Genomic DNA, 13,733 nt, shown 5'->3' with positions numbered 1-13,733 from the left:
GTAATCCCCTTATCCTGACTTAGAAGTAAGGGTCTCTTTTTGGACAAAGGTAATAACCATTGCCAACTAGAGACCCCCAGATCTAACACTACATCATAATTTGAGAAGTAGTACTCATAATGGCCTTTTCTATATAACATGCTTAGGAGTAAACTTCAGCTAATACCGTAAGCAGGTAATTGCATGCACACATACCAATCTCTCACTTCCATGGTGTCAACATACTCATACAACGACTTTGCATAAGCTTCAGGGTATAATCACCTGTGGATAAATCTACATGAAGAAAGTGACTAGTTTTCTCTATTAAGCCTTTTTCAGGTCCTAATGTACCCTCCTTTGAGACAGAAGTGGTAGGTGTAGATGTCCCATGCACCCACGCTCCATGTCCCCCATCTTTGTGTGCACTCAAAATGGACTCAACAATGACTACGGCTATTACTACAATTATTCCTACAATAAGTGTACCTAAAAAAACATTTATGCCTAGGATTCAAATTTCCAGACTCCTTTTTCAAAGTAGCTCAGATTAACACACAATCTGTTTTCTCCGACTCCTATTTATGTGTAAAAAAGTGCTTGAGCAACTTTCTCCTTTGAAACCTTGGAAAAGTTATTTTCAACAGTCTCTTGTACAGTCTTTACTGAGCTTGGAAGACTTCCATGGCCCTCTTTCTTTTTCTAGAAGAAAGTTCCTATTTTTATTTTTTATTCCACTCAGGCCAAGGTTGTCTTCTTTCAAGCAACTTATTTACAGTTTAAAGATCAATTTACAACCCATATAAAATCAGAGCCAACCTCCTCAATGACTCGTAACAAGTCAGCTCTCAATGCTGTAATCTCTTGAGGAGACTGTGTTGTTTGGAAACTTGGGAATTGAATGACCTCAAAAATCAGAGTCCGTAAGCCTCTCAACCTTGGCGGAAAAGGTACAGTCAATGACAGAAGTGTATTAGCTTCAATTCCATGAACTCTCAGCAAAATCTCAACGAGTATCGAAATCTCAGACCTCGCTCTCCTTAGCATTCCTAACCAGATAAGTCCACTCTGGAAAGAAATATCTCTGACTCGGCACCAGAGTCCTCCTGGACCCCCTAGCACCTTCTGTGGTTTATTTAGTTTTACTCCGTTCTGACTCTGAAGATTCATCGATTGGATGCAAGTTTTAGATTTCTTCTCCTGTGTCTCACAGGCCACATTTCACCTGCAACATCTTTCTTCCTTAACTGCACACAACCATTTTTCATACCAGTCTTTTCTGCTGAGTCAGACTCTATACTACTCGCAACATTACTGCCTCCCTCAGAGTCTATACCAGGGTCGTGTGTAGCTTGACCCCCTCAGGCCAATCTGATGTGTATCCAGCCTCTCCAGGTACCTGCACAGCTTGTCTTGTCTCTTCCAGTGACCCCTCAATCACAGCTGGAAATAATTCTGGGAGAGGAGCTGTTTCATTGGAGGGACCTGTGACTCTTCGGGTATGGGAAGCGTGGATCCGATTCAGCACTCCGCCAAACTTCACAGCAGTGCTGGTCACCAATATCACTTTATATGGTCCAGGCCACCGAGAGTCAAGACAGTTTTTCCTCATGTGTTTTCCGATGAGAATCCAATCTCCTGGGACCAGGTTGTGCCAGGGGTCTTTTAAAGTCTGTGCAGTCGCTCCTTCAACCTGCTAAGACACAGAACAAACCACATCAGCCAACCCTTTACCGTAGTTAAGGACCAAATCATCTGTTAAGTTCACTAATGCACTGCAGGCACAACATCAGATCCATCAGTATCTCATGAGGCGACAACCCACAAACTCATTTGCACTAAAGAATTGATCAGGCCACTTCGAGATATCATGGGACACGCTTTAGCCAGCCTCGCATTCAAGGTACTGTTGCTCTGCTCCACCATTCCTGATGCCTCCGACATGTAACTACAATGCATTCTTTCTTCCACATTCAAAGCAGTGCACAACAATTTCATGACTTCACTGTGGAAGTGTTTAACTCTACCCGATTTCAGAGTAGTTGGAAATCCAAATCTAGAAAGGGGTTCCCTCAACAACAACTTCGCTACTGTAAGACTATCACACCTTATGGTTGTATAAGCTTCAACCATCAAGAAAAGATGCACACAACAACCAAAATGTATCTCATCCCATTACACACAGGCATCTGAATGAAATCCATTTGGATCCAATTATAAGGGACCCCCTGATCTTCCAATGTGACTCAAGACAGCAACTGTCTTCATTCCAGCATTCATTTGTTGGCATGTGACACTCAGGTGACACACAGCTTCCACAATCACTCAAAACCTCAAATTGAACCATGGCTGTTGAAACAATTTCACCATTGCGTTACCGCCCTGCCTTCAACTGACACCCATATGTCATTTTCCCCTTTCTCACAACCTGCTCTGATCCAACCCGCTTGCTTATTGTCTGTATCTTCCATTTGCAAAAGTCTCACTCCATCTGACGTGTCAGTGACAGCTAGCATCATGCTGAGTTCAGTCTTCTCTAGAATCTCAACAGTATATTTTCCATTGAAGACACATGCATGAATAGCACAGAAAAGTGCAACTTCATCTGCGTACCTAATTCCTATGGTAACAAAAACATTGCCCCTTCGATGGGCTGCAAACTTAACAACAGCCCCTTCTCTTGGCAATTTCAAAGCTTCCAGCAGTTGTCTCACATGCCCAGTTTTCTTGATCGGAGAATCTACTGATGTTAAGAACCCTCTCTGCGACAATAGCTGGCCAAAGTAATGAACCACCCCAAAACCGTACTGGCTATCGGTACAGATGGTGACTTGGATCTGTTCAGAAACTCGGCATGCACAGGTCAAGGCAATGATTTCAGCCTCTTGTACAATGTACTCCTTTAAACAAGTAGCTTCCACCACTCTGTAAATGGTACAGACAGTAAACGCTGCTCACAAATTTCCTTAATTGTCTCTTAAGCATGAAGCACAAAAACAAGCATTGGCACAGCCAATAGGTCGCGCTTTTGAGACCTTATAAGTATTTAGTTATGCAGCATAATATCCTTGGTGCAACAACTTCAACTGTTGCATGGCTAAACACTTAGAAGGTCCCAAAGGCGAGACCTATTGGATATGCCAATGCTTGTCTACGTATGCCCTTGTGAAATAGTTCAACTACAAATCTCTCAAGTAATTTTGTTTCTTGCCGTCACTATCTGTCCACTGTCCCTATATTAATGTATACCTCCTTCACATACTTTACCATAAATTGGCAATTATAGTTGCCACACATATTACCCCTGCTCTGTGTATTCTGCAGAGAGGCCAATGACTGGATGAGCATGTAGTCTTTTGGCCCACTTAAATGCACTATGAGAAACTTGCACTGTCTTCAGCCTCAACTTCAGAGCTCTCGATTATGCAACGTCATGAACACACGTTATCAAACTGAACTCACTCAGACAACTAAATGTGACTGCGGTCATAGTATGCAATATACAACAGTCATTTGTTGCAGGCAAAAGAAACTACAGAAAGGAAACTGCTGAAAAAAAGCAAATACGGTTAGGGAATGCAAGAAGAAGTAAAATGTGAAACTAATCCTGGATTGCATCTTTTTTTATTGATTACCGCAAAAAAATTTATAGGCATTTTTGAAAAATCGATCAGTGTTTGTTTGTAAAGTTAAAGCATTGATTAAGTGCCAGTTAACCAGTTTTTAAGTACTGCCTGCTTTGGGCACAAGCAAGACCCGCCCCACCTAAAGCTCTGTCTGGGAGATCACCACACCTCCACAAAAGAGAGAGTTGCCCAGGTAGACCAGAAAGGACCGGGAAATACAAAGTCATAACAAAAATGTTTTCCTTTCTGCGTTATAGTGTGATTAATCACAGCAATATACAGTGAACCATAGAGGATCTAATTATAAAAATATGTCGCAACACGTGGAATCATATCCTTCATTTATTGTTTTATGTAAAATTACAAGATTAGATTTAGCTATGATCCAAAATACTCTGCTTGGTGCAATTAAAAACATCTACATAATACTACAAAGATAAAAAAAAATCAGCATGGAAAGATCTCATTTCAGTAAATCAATACAATCACCACAGTGTACATATTGTTGTGATTGTATTGATTAATATGAATTGAATTGTGGTAACCATGTATATGTAATGCACTAGTCTTTGAAGTGAACACTATTGAATGCAATTTGGAAAAGAAGAAACTTTTTGTGTTTCACTATCTTTGTAGTATTATGTACATGTTGATGTTTTTAATTGCACCATGCAGACTGGAAGATCACCACAGCCTTATAGATGCTGCAAAGGCACTCCTGTTTTGTGGAGTTTTGTTATGTTATGTTATGTTATGTTTATTTTTGTATAGCGCACGGCTACTCAAAAAGAGTGTCCCGGCGCTTTTGAAAAGGAGATCTACCGCACAATAACACAACACATTAAAAAACAGGGAGATGGATACAGCGAAAAAAACAGAAGAAACAGCGGGACAACCTACTGGGTAAATAGCCAGGTTTTGAGGCCTTTCCTAAATGCAAGTAGGTTGGTGGCTCCACGGAGTGTGAGCGGCAATGAGTTCCACAACTGTGGCGCCAGCAGCCCAAAGGAGCGGCCTCCAATGCGAGCTCTCTTCACTCGCGGTACGACCGCCAGGAACAGAGATTCAGACCTCAGAGAGCGAGCCGGATGATAGAAGGCAAGTCTCTTCTGGAGGTACTTTGCTCCCACCGCATGGAGAGCCTTATAGGCCAAAGTTAATGCCTTAAAAGCAATCCGTTTGCGGATGGGAAGCCAGTGTAACGTCTGCAGCAAGCCCGCGGCACTGGCTCGTCTGTTCAGACCAAAAATGGCCCTCGCTGCAGCATTCTGCACGACTTGGAGCTGCTGTAGCAGGTGCTCTGGCAGGCCCAGGTACAGAATGTTGAAATAATCTAACCTAGAGCCTATCAGAGCCTGCACAGTCAGCTTCCTATGGTCCTCAGACAAAAGAGGTAAAAATCTCCGCAGCATCTTAAGGAGGCCGAAGCAGGTGCCCGTCACACCGAGGATCTTGGTTTTCAGTGTGAGACCCTTGTCCATCTTGACCCCCAGGTTCTTAGCAGTGTGGGATGAACAAGAAGGAGGAAACATGTCAATGGGCCACCAAGCTTGCCAGTCTGGTTCCGTCGCACACCCGAAGAAGAGTACCTCGGACTTATCGGAATTGCACTTGAGGCTGTTCAGTTGGAACCATTTAAAAACAGCCCCAAGGCAATCCCGGATACTCTCCCCATCGAAGTCTCCTCCTCTCTTACAAGAGAAGAGGAGCTGGGTGTCGTCGGCATAGGATACGATCTGGGCCCCGCACGACTCCGCCAGCGCCACCAACGGGGTCATGAAGATGTTAAAAAGGGTCGGGCTCAATATAGAGCCCTGTGGGACCCCGACTCCCAGAGGCGGCATCACGGCGGAATCTGGGGAGGCCCAGACCGTTTGCCGGCAGCCGGCTAGAAAGGAGGAAAACCAGCTGAGCACCGTCCCCCGTAGGCCAATCTCATAGAGTCTTGCGAGAAGGCCGTCATGGGGGACGGTGTCAAAAGCCGCCGACAAGTCCAACATCACCAGCATGGCTTTGCCCCCAGTGTCCAGAACCCCTTTAATGGTTTCTGAAACCTCTAGGAGCGCGGTCTCTGTGCTGAGGTTTGGGCGGAAGCCCGATTGGGTGGCATGCAGAATCTCGTGTGTTTCCAAAAAATTGGAGAGCACCGTCTGAACATGCTTCTCCAAAATTTTTGTGAGAGCCGGCAACAGAGAGATAGGCCTATAGTTGACTGGGGCCCTAGGGTCGAGACCAGGCTTCTTAAGCAAAGGGATGACCATTGCCTGCTTCCAGGCCTGCGGAACCACTCCCTGACTCAGCGAGAGGTTCAGGAGAGGGTTTGCCAGTGGATTTATCACTTCCACGATTTTTGCCAAAAATATGGCCGGGAACGGGTCTAGAGGTGACCCAGATTTGAGATTGCCCATCAGCGCTAAGGAAGCAGGGGCTGAGATAGGTGGAAACACAGCCAACGTCAAACCAGGCGGGGTCAGAGGGTGCAAGTCATCCTCTGGGATGGACAACCCCGCGGGCACCACAGGTGGAAAGGAGTCTTGTATAAGTTTGATCTTGTTGGTGAAGAAGTTAGCGAGATCAGACGCCCAGGATTCAGAGGGCATCTCTTCAGATGTATTGGACCGCGGCGCCATGAATTCTCTCACTATGGTATGGTAATATTTTGAATGCTCTATGTGGTAAATGGAATGTTGAGCAACAAAGGACTGTTTTGTGGCTGTGTTTCCTGCCAGGCACATTTGATGATCCTTACTGCCAAAACACAGCGGCAGGCGCAGGGGTCTCAGGACAGTATATCAAAAACAGCACATGGTTGTTACTGTTCGCAAGTGCTGACATGAGACCTTCAGAGGCTGTGACCAAAGGCTTCTGTCCCAGAGCAATGAAGTATCCTCTGAAGAGTCCATGCACCCAATTAAAAGCATCCTATCCCGGAGCAAAATCAAGCGTTTGCAAGCCTTGCACGTACATAGCAAACAACCACAGCACAAACATGCCATTCAAAATGACCTTGAGTTATATGTATTTTGTTAAACAATTAAATGTAGGTTCTAGACCGTGGATCCAGAGTGGTGGAGAGCTCCGAAACAGAAAAGCAATATTTTTTAAAGAGGCCAGACTCAAAATATACAAATACGTTGTATTATTATCAGCTTATTGCATTGAAATTTGTTCAGGAAAGCAGGAATTGTATATATCAAGGGTATTGTTGGGTAAAAGTAGCGCCTTCAGCACTTTAGACAATAAAGAATAACGCACAAACGGAAATATGTTTTCCTGGTTGGCTACGTACCCCAGCGTAGCTCCGATTAGGCACTTTTAATCATGAGTTTCGTATGTCGTACAAGCAAGGCCGGAGCTGATCAGTCATTTCAGATTTTTTTGTTATGTACCTTCTGGGGCTTGTACTGCACACACATGAGTCCACTGGTTCCTTTTATCCAAGTATTATACACCTGCTAAGTCTGCAGCCACCCCGTAAAACACAAAGATGTGGCGGCGCACAACAAAGTGTTGTGGTAGCGGTCTAGAGGACTGTTGATTTGGTTTTAGCACCATATCGTGCTTGGCGCATGGAAAGAGCAATGTAGTCATTCAAGAAAAGAGAAAACATAAGGAAGCCTTAAATAAATAAAAGAGCACAACAAGCCTGCTCAGTGCAGTTTCGTAGGTGGGAGGGGGTGGGGTTTGCCGACAAACCCTGAGAAAAAAAAAGAAAGTGACGCGGTCGCCTGAAGAAAATTAAAGTCAGCGGCCCCGCAAAAGTGATCGCATGCTGTGAATGGGCTTTAAAAAGCCCGACCACAGCTTTTTGGGTGCTGCGAGCTGTGCGATGTGCGCGCACCATGAAAAGAGAGGAAAGCCAGATGGCGCCTCTGCTCGCAATTGTGCGCATAACCACATGCTCTATGCCACCCAAAAAGCTGTGGTCGAGCTTTTTAAAGCCCACTCACTAAATATCTTGCCAGAATAGCACATGCGCTAGCTCAGGCAAGACCTAAAAATGACTTGATCTAGATCATACAATGGCTCATCTACGATCTCAGGTCTCGGTTCCGTGCAAAGCTAAGTGACATCCAGTCATGGTCTTCACATTCTTCCCCAGCAGCATGTGAAACAGACAACAAGGTAGCAGGATTTAACATAGAACAATGCTTCAGGGTGAGGTACTTGGCAGCGAGTAACACTTGCTCATACCTTGTCAGTCTATTATGAGTAAAATGCTGTGTTTTGGTTCTCGGCATAAGAAGCTCAACTGAATGTGGAACACATACTGTAAGAGGATGACCCATCACAATGCTCTCACATTGTTCAATGCTGACACCTGGTGCAGCAACAAATTTGAGAAATCCGTGCATTGCTGAAGCTATGGGGTCTAGTGTAGCTGAAAATAGGCCTCTGTTCTACTGGCACCTCCATGTGTCTGGGTGAGTACAGATAGAGCACAAACTTTTCATTCATGGCAGAATAACGAGAATGCTTTGTTGTAATCAAGCATCCCTAAATCTGGAGCACGATACAGGCACAAATCCAGGAAAGCAAGCAGACACTCATTATCCCAAAGTACCGGTTCAGCATCTGTAAAGGCTTCATCATCAAGGAAAAGTTAGGAATCCACTCCTCTTTCTGGGTGGATTCATTTTAATGCTGGCCTCTGCTCTCTATGTGACACCTTCCTCTTGCCTTTTTCAATTTGATGACCCAAATACTGTATTTCATTTAGACAGTATTGAAGCTTACTATGAGACATCTTATGTCCATTGTCAGCCAGATGGTTCATTCAGGCGATAGAATCTTTCCTGCAAGCCTCCCCTGTTTCAGACGCAATGAGGAGGTCTTCAATGTACTGGACTAACTTTTTGTTTCGGTCCAGAATCAGGCTTTCAAGGTTCTTCTTCAAGACCCATTGAATATGGATGGACTTTCAGTATACCCTAGTCAGGTCAACACCACGGTAAGACATGATTATTAACCCTGGGTGGGCAACTTCGCTATGCTCACTATGGCGAGAGGGAGCCCCGGGGACACAGAGGACAAGGTAAGTGGTTTTATCATCCCTTTTTAAGGTCATTTAAGCATTTAGTGAGGGCGGGCAGGTGGCACGTAGTGGGGCTACGCGAAGTGCCTGGGTGGGCGTAGTTTTTTTCCCACTTCGCGTAGCTTCGCGAAGCCCCACTACGCCCACTATGCCCACCCTTAATGATTATCTAGATAGAAAGCAAATCAAAATTGGCTCTACTTGTGCAATACGTTGGAGAAGAATGCTTTGCAGAGGTCAATCACAGTGAACCATGCCTCTTTGCATGGGATCTGAAATTGGATTACAGATGGGTTCAGTACCTCTGGACAACATGGGATCACTGTGTTATTTATCTTTCTAAGTTCTTGGACAATGCAATATTTCCCGCTTGGCGTCTGCAATCCCATGATAGGACAACTGCACAGACTTCCCATGATCTCCTTCAGGATACCCTGCGTAATCATGAACTCAATTACTGATGTAATCCCTATCACTGTTTCTGGGGTCAGTTTGTACTGGGGCTTTCTCAGAAATTCTGCATATGACTTGATTTGCATGCAGACTGGCTAGACTGCCCGAATCAATCTGATTTCCACCCCTGAGAAGTCCCATACCACTGGAGAGACAGTATCTCTCAATTCCAGGGGTATATCTTCCACTATCAGTAATAGAAGCATGGTAGTATAATGATTCTGATTGGCCAATTTGAAAGCAATGTCCTAATCATTACTCTGCTATTCAATTCCCTTTGCTGTACAGTAGATGGTACAATAAAATGTCCACAAAAGGTCACATCCTAGCAAACCTGAATCACATTTCACAAACTGATGGTGATCCTGAAAGGTTCCGATTTCACTGACACCACTTCTGTCAAAGGGTTTGTTATTCTTTTGTTAGAGATTCCTACAACTTGGATTGATTTTCCAGAGAGGGGCAGGTTTGGGGCCACTGCAGATCTCACAGTAGAATGGGTAGCCCCAGTATCAATCAAAAATGTAATGGGATGACCATCCACGTCTACTTCTACATATGGTTCACTCTGGTCTACCTCCAAGACTGCACCAAGTGTACAGTCTTGCTCCCACATCAGGCACCGCCTTACAAATGGGTCCAGATTAAATCCGCCAAAAGATTCCATTAAAGGCATCAGTTGATGAGGTCAATTTCCTGCTAAGATTCTCTGAGGTTCAGGCATTTGAACTAGCTGGTTCTGATTCCCTCCAGCATTAAGTGATCTTGAGAAACTCACTATTGGTAACTGATTTACTCCATCTGCCACCATCACAAGTTCTCCTTCCTGCACTTGATTCGCAGGAATGAGATGACACTCGGACTTTCAATGCCCGATCTTGTGACACAAGTGAGAGGCAGCAGGGGCGTGGTCTGGTGTCAGCCAAGATGGCAGCGTAATCTTCTTGCTCCATCCTGGCCCTCGCTTTCGCCCGCAATATCTGTGATTCATTTGGTAGCCCAACAAAGGAGATGGCTGGAGCTGTGCTCCTGACTTTATTCTGAGGCGGATGAGGTATCGCCGGCCCTGGACTGTGCGCTGGCCTGTGTGCAGAGTTGAGGGGCCTGCCCTGCGACTGTGGTAAGGCTCCATACTGCGAAGGGGTGGAGTCCCGTTGGAGTGCTGACTTCCTTTGTAGCGCACGGCCCTGGATCTCTGCCACGCAAGATCCGCTGCCTGGGGCTTGTGACTGATACAATAAAAGCTTCCTTTACTTTGTGCATGGTTAACTGTGTGGTTCTTGCTACAGATGTAATGCTGCAATATTCGTGTCAGATGACAATCTTCTATGGGGTGGGTCCTGCTGTGCATAGGGGGTGTCTCTACTTGCTGGGTGGGGCAGGTTGGCGTTGACTGACTACATGCCCACACGACCTAACAAAAAACTGACTATCCTCTCCTGGAATGTTAATGGCGTGGGGGACAAAATTAAACAAACTATGGTTCTTCAGTATTTGTACAGGCACTCCCCAGATATTGTCCTACTTCAGGAGACACACCTTCGGGGGAATAAGTACTTGGCTTTATTTCTGGATCAAGGGTCATGGCTATATTCATCAAAAATGTCGTCCCTTTAGTGATACAGCACACATGGTGTGACCAATTGGGCTGTTATGCGGCTCTTTCAGGAACTTGGGAGGGGCTGGTGGTAATTATAAGTTCAGTGTACATTCCCCCACGACTGCTCGACAGCACGTTTCCTGATCTCAGCCAGCTTCTACTGGATTTACTGTCCAGACTATTGCTCTTGGGGGGTGACATGAATGATACCCTTACGCCTGAAATGGATAGGGAAATTCTCCCCTCTGGGGTAAAGGGGCCCGTCCATTGTTTTCTTTCGCATGGGCTCTGGGACTGGTGGATGTTTGGAGATTCTAAAATCCTAGATCTAGAGAATATACTCATAGCTCTGCAGCACGTGGCAATGGGGCTGGGTTGGACTATATTGTCACATATACTACCACTGCGGGGCTCTTTCAGGTTGGGTGCCATAAGGCACGAGGTATCTCTGACCATTCACCAGTAGAGGTGCAGCTCCATGGGCTAGTTTGTGACTGGTCTCTTCCTCCAAGACTGGACCCCTTTATGTTCCAAGACCTGGAATTTCGGGGGCATTTCGAGCAACGCACAGAACTATACTTTGTGGAAAATGTTGGCAACGTTAGCTCTGCCGGTATCCTCTGGGAATCGTACAAGGTCGGGGTGAGGGATTTTGTGTAGGCTGCGAGGTGTGCTCACTGCAAATAAAACCAACTTCAGTGTGAGGAACTCTAACAGGAAATACTCGCCTTGGAGTGCACCATAAGAGAGACTTCCGGGGAGGTCGGTGGGCTCAAGCACTCCCTTAAACTTAAACGATCCCTACTAGACCTTGCCAAAAAGGCAGCCCCAGCTCACTCAATTGTCACGCAGTGCAGAGTGTAAGATCTGGGTGACAAAGCCAACAAACTAATTGCTTGGCTTGAACGAAGGGACAGGAGTCGTAATTGGGTGTCCAAGATTCTGTCTGAAGATGGGACGCAGGGAGGTACGGGGCGGCCCGAACAGAAATTTTTGCCAAATATTTTGAAAATGTTTACTAATGTCAATCCACATGAGGGGAACCAGAATGCACTGAATTTCTATGTGACATTACTCTTCCGACTCTAGGTTCGAAGGACAGGGAGGCACTCGATTCTGACTTCCACTTGGAAGAAGTGGAGAATGCCATGAGGGACTTGCAATCTGGGAAGGTGGTGGGCCCGAATGGGCTCCCCAGTGAAACGTTTAAATCTGTGGCGGGCCAGCTGACTCCGTACATGCTTGACATGTTTTAGTAAGCGTCTAAAGTGGGGCAACTTCCGGAAGACATGAGATTGGCAACTACTGTCGTTCTCCTTAAGAAAGGAAACCCGCATGACCTCTGTAGCTCCTACAGACCTATATATCTCTTAAATTTCCAAGTTAAGGTTTTAGCAAAATTATTGTGAATTGCTTAGGGTCGGTTTTGCAATCCTAGATTCATCGAAATTAATCAGGCTTCATGCCTCATAGGAGCACAAGCTAAATCTGAGATGTTTATATGCAGTCATGTACATGACTCGAAGGCAGCCAGATGTCTCAGCCGCCATCCTCTCTCTAGACACGAGGAAGACATTTGATAGTATCAAATGATCATACCTTTTTGCTGTGTTAGGGAAGGTGGGCATCGGCCCGCGGCTGCACCAGTGGATCCTGTTGCTATACACTTCCCGGATGGCCAGAGTTCGGGTTAACAAGGTCATCTCTAGAGTTTTTGCATTGCACAGGGGGACACAACAGGGGTGTCATCTGTCCCAGATGATGGTCGCACTGTCACTCGGTCCTTTGGCGGCATGGATTAAAAAGGACCCGTTGGTGAGGGAGGTCCATTTATGAGGGCCTGGGAAGAGCACATTACGCTATATGCGAATGATATCCTCCACCGGACGGACAAAAATTTCATAGGCTCATTCATATAGTACAATCCTTTGGTTCCTACTCTGGCTACTGTATCAATTGGGACAAGTCTTTGGTTTTCTAGCCAGAGACCCTCCAGCTCTAACAGCAGCATGTTCAGAGATGGTGCTCCAGGAGAAATTCAAATACCTGGGCATTTGGATCACTGAAGCTGAGTTTACATAATTAAATCTCCAGGTGCAGCTCTCTAGGTTGTGAGGGGATGTAATGCACTGGAGGGGACTCCCTATCTCCCTCATGGCCCTTCTGTGCTTACTGTACGTGGTCCAAAAACACTTCCTATGGTACCCGGGAGTCCATATATTACTTGATCGACTCCAAGATACTCCTGTTACTGGGAGGGGGGGGGGTAGCCATAGGATTGTGCTCAGGAAACTACAGAAGGGGGTGTACGAAGGGGGGCTCGCATTCCCGGATCACAGGAAATACTACTGGGCAGCCCATCTTATCAACTTCAACGGTTGGGTATTCTCCCCACTCGAGAAACCAACCCATAGAGTGGACAAAGTGGTATTGGGCTCAAGCTGTCACTTGGGTGAGTTATATCGCAGGGGTGAGGGCTCAGCACATCTGCCACCACGTACTAAAAAAGTTTTTGATATTTGGCATAGAGCAAGTAGGTTGTTTCTTACCTGCGAAAGCTCAGAGGGACGGCTGCTGTTCTGCTTTAATGTGCCGCTCTGCTACAACAAGGTGCTGCCTAATCCACTTGCGGGCTTCTTTGCCACATCTTGCTGCCCTCGCTCCGCGGGTGCCGCTCGTGCCCAGAGTCCTAAGGGAGTGTGGACTCATCTCTGTGAGACCGGAGGAGCTTATCACCTGCGGAACTGCGAGGACCAGCCTGCTGTGCGGCGCTAATCGGCCGCAGCTGGTCCTCGTCCCATCCCTCCCTGACTAAGAGCCTGTGGAACTGTACCTGTTTGGTTGTTTCTTACCTGCGAACGCTCAGAGGGACGGCTGCTGTTCTGCTTTAACGTGCCGCTCTGCTACAACAAGGTGCTGCCTAATCCACTTGCGGGCTTCTTCGCCACATCTCGCAGCCCCCGCTCCGTGGGAGCCGCTCGTGCCCGGAGTCCTAAGGAAGTGTGGACTTACCTCTGTGAGACCGGAGGAGCTGATCACC

At 46.2% G+C, this 13,733-nt stretch overlaps 1 protein-coding gene across 1 annotated transcript in view; it reads left to right on the top strand.

Moving 5' to 3' along the window:
• The window catches only part of LOC147733269 (sperm-specific sodium:proton exchanger-like), a 7,973,824-nt gene extending 7,961,875 nt beyond the window's left edge, over positions 1-11,949 (top strand). The window contains exon 26 of the mRNA XM_086956195.1: positions 11,783-11,949. Coding sequence (XP_086812321.1) covers positions 11,783-11,949 — 167 coding nt within the window. The remainder of the gene's footprint in view (positions 1-11,782) is intronic.
• Positions 11,950-13,733: the final 1,784 nt, after the last annotated feature.

This window comes from Lissotriton vulgaris, chromosome 2_1 (assembly GCF_964263255.1).
Source record: "Lissotriton vulgaris chromosome 2_1, aLisVul1.2, whole genome shotgun sequence".
NCBI classification, from domain to species: domain Eukaryota; kingdom Metazoa; phylum Chordata; class Amphibia; order Caudata; family Salamandridae; genus Lissotriton; species Lissotriton vulgaris.
The sequence above is the reverse complement of the archived record's forward strand: the minus strand, read 5'-3'. Positions and strand labels throughout refer to the sequence as shown.